The 12,113-nt window shown below is 41.3% G+C and overlaps 1 protein-coding gene across 7 annotated transcripts in view; it reads right to left on the bottom strand.

Moving 5' to 3' along the window:
- Positions 1 to 12,113, bottom strand: part of ACACA (acetyl-CoA carboxylase alpha) — a 276,125-nt gene that overhangs the window by 180,977 nt on the left and 83,035 nt on the right. For all 7 annotated transcript variants that reach the window (XM_043902905.1, XM_043902907.1, XM_043902908.1 and 4 more), the window contains 3 exons: positions 6,972 to 7,104; positions 4,683 to 4,821; positions 461 to 570 (listed from right to left, as the gene is read on the bottom strand). In XM_043902905.1, the coding sequence (XP_043758840.1) occupies positions 461 to 570; positions 4,683 to 4,821; positions 6,972 to 7,104 (382 nt within the window). The remainder of the gene's footprint in view (positions 1 to 460; positions 571 to 4,682; positions 4,822 to 6,971; positions 7,105 to 12,113) is intronic.

Consider the following 12,113-nt stretch of genomic DNA (forward strand, 5'->3'; position numbering starts at 1 on the left):
AATGACCTATATGGGGAAAGAATCTAAAAAACAGTGGAAGACCTGAACAAAAGGCCAGACACTATAAAACTCTTAGAGAAAAACACAGAACACTCTTTGACATAAATCGCAGCAGGATCTTTTTTGGTCCACCTTCTAGAGTAATGAAAATAGAAACAAAAATTAACAAATGGGACCTAATCAAACGTAAAAGCTTCTGCACAGCAAAGGAAACCATAAGCAAGGTGAAGGACAATTTTCAGAACAGGAGAAGATATTTGCAAATGAAGCAACTGACATAAAACTGAGAATATGTTTTATTCTCCAAAACATAAAAATAATAGTGGATATATGTCTATGGATAACTGATTCACTTTGCTGTACAGAAACATAACATTTTAAATCAAACATACTCCAATAAAAAAAAATTTTTTTTTAAAAGGCTGAATTTGGTTTTCAAGGAGATGCTGGCATGTCTTACTTGTACCGGGATCCTTTTAGCAATGTCAAGAATTAACTCCACATTTGCATAGTTGTTGTTGTTGGGGCCTCCTGGCACAGGCACATAGTGATCTGCCATCTTGATGTATTCTGGAAACACAAGCACATTAACAATAATTAAATTTACTTTCAGAAATGTAACATCAGAGAAAAAACTACACAAAAGACAGGTACCATCATATGTAATCATGGGACAAACTACATTCGTGGGATAACTTCCAGAACCATTCATTTGGAGGCTCTTTGTTAAGTCACAGGCACTAAAATGTGATATCTCATAGTGAGGAAGCTCTGACACTAAGCAGCAGTTCTCGAACATTTCACTGTGTGAGCTTTTTGAAGAGTCATCATGACCTCTATATTAAGGACGATGTGTCACTGAGAGGCCCATTATTCTACTTGGAGAAAAAGTTCTATCACACCTTTCATCTTTAACTTGCACTATATTCTGAGAAGGCCCCTTTCCTGGTATAAAGCCGGGACAAAATGAGGAAACCAAGGAGAGACTGGAGGGTTTGCAGACTTGCTAAACAGGAAAGGTGAGTTACAGGAGTCTGTCAAGTGCTTGAAAAACATTTGTTTATCTGAAATGTTGAGGATACTACATATATGAAAGATACTTAAAAAGCTAACTTCTTTCCTTCCTTATTTTTTTTTGGGAGGGGGCACAGTATCCCCTTTCAAATCTGTCACCTGATGTTTCTTCCTTTTCTGGCAGTAACTGTGGCAGAGCAGCTGCAATGTAAAGACTGTATTAAGCTCTTTATATACATTACTTCATTTAATACTCCATAATCCTTTCTATAATAGGTATTATGAGCATCCAGTTTAAAGGGAATTATGTCTTGGAGCAGTTAAATAATCTGCTCAAGGTCCATCTCCACCCTATTTTTTAAACAGATTTTTTTGGGGGGCGGTTGGTTGCTGTGATAGGGCTCTATTGCTGCACGTGGGCTTTCCCCAGGCACAGGCACTGGGGTGACTCTTCACTGCAGTGTGCAGGCTTCTCACTGAGGTGGCTTCTTTCACTGCACAGCAAAGGTTCCAGGCGTGCGGGCTTCAGGAGCTGAGGCTCTCTGGCTCCGCAGGTGCGGAGCACAGGCTTAGCTGCTCCACGGCACATGGGATCATCCCAGACCAGGGAAGGAACCCGTGTCCCTTGAAAAGATCCCACAAGCTGCAGAGCAACTAAGCCTGTGTGCCGCGATTATTAAGCTTGTGATCTAAAGCCTGGGAATTGCAACTACTGAAGCCCACGAGCTCCAGAGCCTGTGCTCTGCAACGAGAAGCCACACAGTGAGAAGACTGTGTGCTGCAAGAAGAGTAGCCCTGATCAGAGTAGCGAGAGAAAAGGCTACACGGCAACGAAGACCCAGCACGGCCAAAAATAAAAATAAATGAATACAATATTTTGAAAAAGAATGGAGCCCATCTCACTGGGAGACTTTTCCTTGCTGGCTTGGAGGAAGCAGGAAGTCCTTTGGGGATGGCCCACATGGCAAGGAGCCAAGAGCAGTCTCTAGCCGACAACCAGCGACACATTCAGGCCCTCAGTCCGACAGCCCACAGAAAACGGAGTGCTGCCACCAACCAACCATGTGAGCTTGAATGCAGATCCATCCCGAGCTGAGCCTCGGATGAGACGGCAGCCCCACGTGAACACTGACGCCAGCCTAGTGACAACCTGAAGTCACAGACCCAGCTATAGAAACTGTGAGATAATAAATGTCCACTGCTACTTTTTTTGGAGGGATACTTGCCATATGGTAATCCAGTATTTTATTTATTCTGTCCACTAGTAACTACTATTTGGTAATATTTAAAATATTAATAGAACTTAATCTAAGAGAAGTTCAACTTATGTTATTATTTTACATTTCAGTACTGGATATTAAAATTATGATGGTCTAAATTTTATGTCAAAAATTTATAGTGGATGTTTGACATTGGTTGTTTATATACAATTCAGTTTTTAGTGGAAAATGGTTTGGTTGCAAGAGAGAACATTTGGTTTACTTCAACTAATAGGAATATCTCTTAATGCTGGGATGGCCTCTTCATATTTCTTCTGCTGTTGGTTTTTGGCACAGTTATCTGTGATTGTATGAACGGAGCTGAGTGGAGGGGTGCTCATCATGCTTATTCCAAATAAGAGTATGTAACAAATGACTATAGGAATGAGGTGCAATTGCCCAATATTTTTGAGGTGAACAGGTTAAGTGTAAGGAGTTCAGCCAAGATTCAAGAATTAAAACCCACATATCACATGAAGCCAAACTGAGAGTTTAAAATCTTGCCAGTTATCACATCCTCCAGTATTACCTGCCACAAACAGATCTTTCAAGTTGCTACCTGAATCATCCAATTATTTACACATATATGTTAAAGGTATCTAAATTTTAGATAAGATACACATTGAAATATTTACAGATGCAATAAATATTTGCTTTAGAAATTATGCTTGGAGGAGAGAGGAGGTTTAAATATAGCTGAAAGAAGTTGATTTTGGGTAACAGATAGATGAGAAGGAGTTCATTATGCTCTTCCACATTTGAATTGTGAAAAACAACCACTTCAATTAAAATGCAAATCTTTAATGTCAAATATACATGCAGACACAGAGACACACATACACATACCTAAAAAGATAAAGCTCATGCTTTTAAGGATAAAAAACAAGACCATCCTTGACAAACAGTAGATCATGTCTTGTACTTTAACAAGCCATCTGCAGTTTCCAGATAACCCCTGTGTCACACCTTCAAATATTTGCATATATGTTCTTTCTGCCTGTAACACCCTTGTCTTCCCCCTAACTGCTTCACTAACTCTTACTCATTCTCGGGGAGATATAAGCACCTCCAGAAAGCTCTCTTACCTCTGTTAACTCCTCTTAACTCTTAACCCAAGAGCCAGGAGCAGAGTTAAGATGTCTCATCTTTGTGTTCTCATAGCACCCTGTACATATTCCTATTACAGCACTTACCTCACTGTATTGAAATTATTTGTTTCCTAGAGCAAGATCACAGCTTATTAAACTGTGGGTCTCCATGCTCACTGTGTGAATAAATAGATGAATTAATAGGAGCACCAAATAGAAATAAGGAAAAAGAAATCATGCAAGGTAGCTTACATTTATTATAGACAATTTCTTCTTTACAACTATCCAGTGAAACAGACATGACTTTCCTTGTACAGATACAAGACTGCAGCTCAAAGATGCTGAAGGATCGATCTAAATGAATGAATAACATCTGCTTTCCAATCAACTGGTGCCTTCTCTTTTTCTAAAGATAATATAATAACCCTTACTGCTTAGGAATAGTCTTAATATCATTGTCTCAATACAGAGAGTACATATAAAGACCAAAATGAGTTTTAAAAGACAACTCTTTAAAGACACAGGTTGGATGCCTGGTTCAGGAAGATACCACATGACACAGAGTGACTAAGTCCATGCGCCACTAAATCTGTGTACTCTAGAGACCGAGAACTACAGCTCCGGCACCTACACACCATAGAGCCCATGCTCTACAGCAAGAGCAGCCATTGCAACGAGAAGCCCACACACCACAGCACAGAGGAGCCCCAGCTTGCCACAACTAAAAAAAAGCCCATGCAGCAAGGAAATGACCCAGTGCAGCCAAAATAAATACATAAATGAAACTATTTTTTATTAAAGTATGAAGCAGAAGTACTAGCTACAATCTTTCAACTCTACCAACCAACAGTCTACAATAACCTACCACTCTCAGATGGAGGGTCATCTAAGCAGAGAGAATATGCAGAAGAACCTACAGAGTAAAACTTACTTGGGTCCTAAGAGGTCTCTATACCCAGGAGGACGGGGAAAAAGAATCTTAATACTGAAATTCTCTAAAATTCAATGTAGTTCATAAGGGAAATGGCACTTCCTTCCAAGCCTTTCTACTTAAACAAGCTATAAGAATGTGACCTAGTAAATAACACTGAAAACCCAAATCAACACTTTGGTTAAATTAACACCTATTTTTACTTAGAAAGAGGAGTTTATGTTGAGGCTATGTAGAGTACAATCCTGGTCTGTGCCTATTATTGATACATTTTAAAAGACAAGTCCTTGGGTTTAGGAATCCCCCAAGTTAACATCCTCTTCCTTAAAGGTTGTGCCATTCATTGTTTTACGTTTGAGGATGATGCTTTCTTAATGTTTAATAACTTACCTGCATTGGCTTTCAGGTCTTCAGGTGTGACCATGACAACAAATCGGATTGCACGTTCATTTCGAAACATCTCATAAGACCACCGGCGGATGGACCTCATGCATTTCACAGCTGCAATGCCATTGTTGGCAATGAGAACCTGGCAGAGTTGGGGGATGGGAATTGCAAAGAAAAGTAGAAAAGGCAGGCAAAGATGGAGGAAAACACAAGAAAAACATTTTTGTAAATCTTTCTCTGAAAAGCCAGAGTTTCAATTAGGAATCTGTATTGCTGGTCTAGGCAATTAAGAACCAACTCCTGCATGGTCAAGGGATATTTTAAGATGTTAGCAAAGCAAATACTTCAATGCTGTTGTTGTTGTTTAGTTGCTAAGTTGTGTACGACTCTTACAACCCCACGGACTGTAGCCCACAAGCCTCCATTGCCCATGGGATTTCCCAGGCAAGAAATATTGGGGTGAGTTGCCATTTCCCTCTCCAGGGGATCTTCCCAATCCAGGGATCAAACCTGTCTCTCGTGCAGTGCAGTGGATTCTTTACCACTGAGTCACCTGGAAAGTCCAAAGTATGTGCCAGCTAAAACTTGCTCCTTTCTTAGTTCATTTCCTGAAGGGGAAAGTCAGTTACTCAAATCTTCTAAGTTGAAAGAGACTCACCACTTAGAGAACAAACTTATGGTTGCCAGGGGGGAAGAGACAGTTGGGGAATTTGGGATGGACATGGACACACTGCTGTATTTTAAATGGATAATCAACAAGGACCTACCCCACAGCACAGGGGCCTCTGCTCAATGTTCTGCGGCAGCCTGGAAGGAAGGGGGGCTTGAGGGAGAACGGATACATGTATAAGCATGGCTGAGTCCCTTCCCTGTTCACCTGAAACTGTCAGAACACGGTTAATTGGCTACACCCCAACACAAAACAAAAAGTTTGAAAAAATAAAGAAGACTACTTAAAAAAAAATCTTGTGAGTCTGTGAATTATTCTACCATTCCTATTATTAGCAAAGAGAAGAAACAAACTTTAGGGGGAAGATGGATATCAAACAAAGCTGGGCAAAGTTTTTAACAGTGTAGTGTCATGCACTATTCTCTGTTGAAATGAAATAAGGCACACTGCCCTGAACATGTATAAGAACCCCTACACCTCTCTCCAGAATGCTGACTCCAAATGCCTTAGAACTGTAGAGGAACTGCCCCGGAAAGAATAGTCACAAGAAAAAGAGTAAAGGATCAGTGACCCTGAGACTTCTCTGTTAAACAAATCTTTCACCTCCTCGAATGCAATCATGACCCTCAGGATAACAGAGGTGAGGAGACACGTAATCTATCCTCATTGGAAGACTAACGGGAGTACGCCGCTAAAGCAATAATTTTAGGATTGGGAATATAGGTCTGCACCCTTTAAACTTTTAATCTCTGTAAGCTACTGCAACCAAGTCAATCTCTCAGCTCTGACATGATGTGAAAAAGTGACTCAGATTTGCTCACATTTCTAAATACTTATAATCACTTTAAGTATTTCATGTGGTATATACCCTCTAAATATCTCAAATTTCTGCTGGGATCCATGTTACAGTGTATCAAACTTGTTTAAGCCTTCTGTTCTGAAACTCTCTCCACTCCCTTAGCTATAAATCCCAATGCGATGACACTGATCTCATCACCACCCCACAAGCTAATCAATTTCTCATACCCTCTCAGATCAGTGTAGCCCAACTCTAGGAAAACCTCGAAGTCTTTCTAAAAGCAACTTATGGGCATCGCTTCACCTTTTTACTTAGTTATGATTAAATTATCAGTGGTAAATACATATTACAGAAAATAGTGAAGTTATTTAATCATTTAATTATTTAAGAAAGCTAGGGAGGCAGAAAGGATAATTCGACACAGTCTCAGAAATTCAATCCACATGTCAGTTTTAAGCAAATCTAGACTACAAATCACAGAGAAGGCGATGGCAACCCACTCCAGTACTCGTGCCTGGAAAATCCCATGGGCAGAGGAGTCTGGTAGGCTGCAGTCCATGGGGTCGCTAAGAGTCAAACACGACTGAGCGACTTCACTTTCACTTTTCACTTTCATGCATTGGAGAAGGAAATGGCAATCCACTCCAGTGTACTTGCCTGGAGAATCCCAGGGATGGGGGAACCTGGTGGGCTGCTGTCTATGGGGTCGCACAGAGTTGGACACGACTGAAGTGACTTAGCAGCAGCAGCAGCAGCAGACTACAAATCGAGGCATTAAATCTCATGGGCTTTTGAAAAAATAATTGAGCAGGTTGTAACTTACCTTCTCAATCACTTTATTCCCACCAAAACGAGTAACAAATTCCGCTGGAGAGGCCACAGTGAAATCTCGCTGTGAGTCCATTTTCTTCCGGTCTCGACCTTGCTTGACTAGGTGCAAGCCAGACATGCTGGATCTGTAAAAACAGAGAAATCACCAAAGTCTATAGATGAGATTTCTTCACATCATCTATCTCCCCTGGAGACCTGCTTTTCACTACCCAGACTTAAAAGTGTACTTCCTATTGCACCCTTGTGGAAACTACATGCTGGCAGACCACACGGTTTGTAAACAGAAGAGAGAAAAAGAAAATGACCATTGCTTGTGGAAATTTAAGGGGGAGGGTAAAAAGTGCTCCTAAATAATAAAAGGCAATATTAAGGTTTACCAACAGACGCCATCACAGAGAGATAGGCAAAGAATAGACTAAAAGAGATGGCATAAATAATATTAATAAACTCAGAGAGACTGTTAAAACTAAAAAATAAACAGTTAGCCAGCCTGCTTCTGCATTATGATTCTGACACACAGAGGACCTTCACCTCTGTTATCTCTAGCTTCCATCTTTCTTACTAGTTATAATTCTACATTTTTAACTGCCTATGGCAGCCCACTCCAGTACTCTTGCCTGGAAAATCCCATGGATGGAGGAGCCTGGTAGGCTGCAGTCCATGGGGTCGCTACAAGCCGGACACAACTGAGAGACTTCACTTTCAAATGTTTTAGTTGGATATTCCATAGATATTTTGAAATCAACAACTCCAAAAACAATTTATTTATGATGCAGCATAAAAAAACAAATTTCACTGACCTTAAGATAACACACTTTTTTTTTTTAGCTTTTTAAAATCTCTGAAATTGCTATGTATCTTACAACTGATGGTGTGCTTTATTTAACTGGCAGAATTTCCTTTTCTTGTGGTACATACAATAATGGTGCCTCTAACAATTAATGGTGCTTTAAATTATATAGCAGTGGAAACAGTGTAGGCCTGCATTTAAATTTCAGATCTTCACCAAATAACCTTGCTAAGCTTCACTTTTTCTTTGATAAAATATGCATGGCACAAAAAAAAAAAAAAAAATGCATGGTATTGGGACTTCCCAGGTGGTCCAGTGGGTTAAGAATCCGCCTGCCAAAGCAGGGGATACAGGTCAGACCCCTGGTCGGGGAACAAAGATCCCACATGACACGAGGCAACTAAGCTACAAGTGGTAACTACTGAGCCTGCACACTCTAGAGTCTATGCTCTGCAACAAGAGAAGCTACTGCAATGAGAAGCCAGAACAGCCCCCACTTGCCGCAACTAGAGAAAATCTGCATGCAGCAACATGACCCAGTTCAGTTAAAAATAAACAAGAAGAAAGGAGTTGCAAAACATACATACCCACAGACACACACACAGTCCCTAGAGATCAGCTTTCAGTTTCTTAGGGAGAAAAAGACGGAGGAGGTATAAGCCTAGGATAAGGAACTGTCTAAGAATAAGACAATAAGGGAAGCAAAGTGTTTATTGATAAAATTAAGGTGGTGAAGGGACCTATCATATGGTCTAATCAATAGTTTAGAGAGCAAAGGAATGTTCTGAGGGTCACTTATAATCAAAGAAGGGAAAAAAACAGAAATATATATTACTTTTAATGATGGGATCCTTCATATAGCCATAATCAGAAGTTAGGCACCATGCTAAAAACAAGCTGATAAAATGGAAAGATACGGAAGAACTCAAAATCTTTACTTCTCACCTACCTTTTCTCAGGAAGCTTTTATAGAATGTTGTCTTCCAAAAAGATAAAAGTAAGCCAAGAAAAAGAGAGACAAAGAATGCAAGAAATAGCACAGAAGAAAAGAGAAGGGAATTCTCTTAAGCTGACTGTTAAAACTGGAGGACAGACTGCTCCAGGAAGAACGTCCCCTTGAAAAAAATGGACAGATGGCCTACTGTACTTAACCACAGAAAAACAGAATAAAACTTTGTGTGTGTACGGATGTGTGTAACAAATATATATGTAAATATATGTGTGACTGAGGAAACCAGAATTGAAAGAGACACATGTAACCCAGTGTTCATCACAGTACTGTTTACAATAGCCAGGACATGGAAGCAACCTAAATGTCCATCAGCAGACGAATGGATAAGAAAGCTGTGGTACATATACACAATGGAATGTTACTCAGCCATTGAAAAGAATGCATTTGAATCAGTTCTAATGAGGTGGATGAAACTGGAGCCTATTATACAGAGTGAAGTAAGTCAGAAAGAAAAATACCAATACAGTATACTAACACATATATATGGAATTTACAAAGATGGCAATGATGACCCTATATGCGAGACAGCAAAAGAGACACAGATGTAAAGAACAGTCTTTTGGACTCTGTGGGAGAAGGTGAGGGTGGGATGATTTGAGAGAATAGCATTGAAACATGTATACTATCATATGTGAAACAGATCGCCAGTCCAGGTTCGATGCAAGACACAGGGTACTCCGGGCTGGTGCACTAGGATGACCCTGAGGGATGGGATGGGGAGGGAGGTGGGAGGGGGGTTCAGGATGGGGGACACATGTACACCCATGGCTGATTCATGTCAATGTATGGCAAAACCAATACAATATTATAAAGTAATTAGCCTCCAATTAAAACAGTGCTTGCTTCATCCTGCAACAGGTGGAATAAGCCAAGGAAAAAGGAAAAAAGGATGATTAAAGACAACCTTTGCCAAATTGGTGTTTTTCATTGGTTTCTATATTTGCCAAGGTCTCTTCAATTTTCAGATAATTTTTTTCTAAATAAAAACTCCAGAATGCAAAAATAAAACAAGTACACAAACACACACATGAGATACTAGAGAGACATTTAATGACTGCCATCAAGCAAATCATTCAGGCCTTTCATGTCGACCCTCTACTGGAAAGGGACAGACCTGCAAGAGGTCTGAAAGAAGGGACTTCCGTGGTGGCCCAGTGGTTAAGAACGCGCCTTCCAACGCACTGGATGCAGGTCCGGTGCCTGGTTGAGGAGCTGAGATACCACATGCCACAGAGCATCTAAGCCTGCGCACTGCAACTAGTGAGCCCCGGTCCTCCAGAGCCCTCGAGCCACAACTAGAGAGTCTGCGAGTTGCAACTGCTGACGCGGCTGCAACTACTGAACCCGCACGCCGCAACTAGAGAGACCATGCTCTAAACGGAGATCCCATGTGCTGCTACTAAGACCCGATGTGGTCAAATAAATAAATAAAAAAGAGAAGTCTGAAGAAGGCCAAGCAGGCCTGATTCACTTCCTCCTCAGGCTGAGTTCTAACAGCAGGAAGAAGAAGGATTCAAGGCAGGACACCTTGCCACCCTCAACGACTCCAGGCTAGCTGCCCACTCTCACACGACGCCAGGACAACAGCAGAGGGCACCTTTCCTGGCCCCAGAGACACAGTCTAAAAAGTTCTCTGCAAAACTACCTTTGACGGGATGCTACAGACTATCCAGGGTTGCTATTTTCCTTCAAAATAGATGAAACGACTTCACGCTTGAAAGTCCAGCCAAGCCCAGTGACCACACTTGGCACAGACTGAGATCCCTTAACCAGAGAGCAGCTTGCAGCAGGTCTGCACAAGGGTGCTTGTTTTCAACGTAGCTACAATGTCACACGTGGTCTCGGGTATCTTTGGTTCAAATTCTGAGTGTAAAATAAAGGTTCAGGAATTCAGGAGCACACATGAGATTTTTAATTCATTTCCTTAAGAAAAAAAAAAGTTTCCTACAGACCCATAAAAAAAAATCATCAAATCAGATTGCCCATAAATTTCAGGGCTTAGCTGTCAACACCTTTACTGCTTTCTGAAGACACATATTGCCTAGACAGGGCCCTCTAATACTTACCTTTGAAGCATGTAATATCTCATCTCTTTATTCTCCTCCGCAGAACCCTCCATATCAAGATGACAAAGGAACAGAGGTTTTTCTCTTCGGCTGTCGGCCTTGTAACACAAGCCGGAGTTCGTCCTCCCGCTGCAGGTGCTTAAAACCCAGGAGGACAAAAGAGACCGTGCCTTCTGCCTACTTCTTGGCCCTGCTTCAGTCAGAGCAGAGTATTCCTCATGGCCTCAAACCACAGTCTTTTTGTCTACTTTGTCCCCAATCTTCATACTTCCCCTCCTGTTTGCACCCTCCCCCCCATTACACTGGGCTCCCACACAGAATCAGCTGATTTCCCAAGGGGCCAGAGAGGAGAGGGGGAGAAATATAAAAGCGGGTATAACTCTAAAGTAGATCTCAGCAGCTTCTGCCTTAGCTGCAGCAAAAGTACTTTAACAACGCTCACTTTCTTCTGACGGTCACTAGAGAGAGGCTCCAGGCCCCTCCAGGCTGCCAGGAGCACGTGACAGGGAAGACTCAGGGCAAAAAAAGAAAACCAAACTTACGAGGACAACTACGCCAAGAAAATAATGGGGTCAGGAAATCCAGAGGGAGGAGGAAAGAACAGGTGATTTCTGAGACCCAATCACAACAAGTACGACTGAGTTTCAGACTCCAAGATGGGGGGAGAGCAAGTCAAGAGGGAAAGCAAGCTGGTCGGAAGGACGAGACACACCACCACTGAGGAACTTGGAATAAAATGGGAGTCACAACTCTAATTTTTAGGCCAGAGTAGTGGTGTGTACGTACACACACACACACACACACACACACACCTTTTTTAAAAACAACAAAAAATCTAAGATTTTATTCACTAAAATTTGAAAATAAGACTGGTGCTGGCACAAACAGGATATAGAGAGGACGTGGATAAGAATCACAGAAACGTAAAGGGGACCAGACAAGTATTTTAGACACAGAAGTCTAACCCAGCGTTTAAGCAGGGAAGAAAAATCCTGCCTAAAAAGCCACTGGGACACATCTATTGTTATGCTCATTTGCCATAGAGGGACAACAAATCACTTAAATAAAGAAATGGTGACTGAAAGGGAAATGGTATCCTGTTCTAGCTTTTAATTAAGTAGATACTGAAAATACTGCTCCCTTGTCATTGCAGAAAAGATCATGATTTCCTGAGCCAAGTCCTCAGGAATGGTGTTAATTCACCAGAGTCACATCTAACCTGATTCAGGCACCACAGAAAAATTCCTTCTCACCAAAATGTTGAAT

This window comes from Cervus elaphus, chromosome 5 (assembly GCF_910594005.1).
Source record: "Cervus elaphus chromosome 5, mCerEla1.1, whole genome shotgun sequence".
Taxonomy (NCBI): Eukaryota; Metazoa; Chordata; class Mammalia; order Artiodactyla; family Cervidae; genus Cervus; species Cervus elaphus.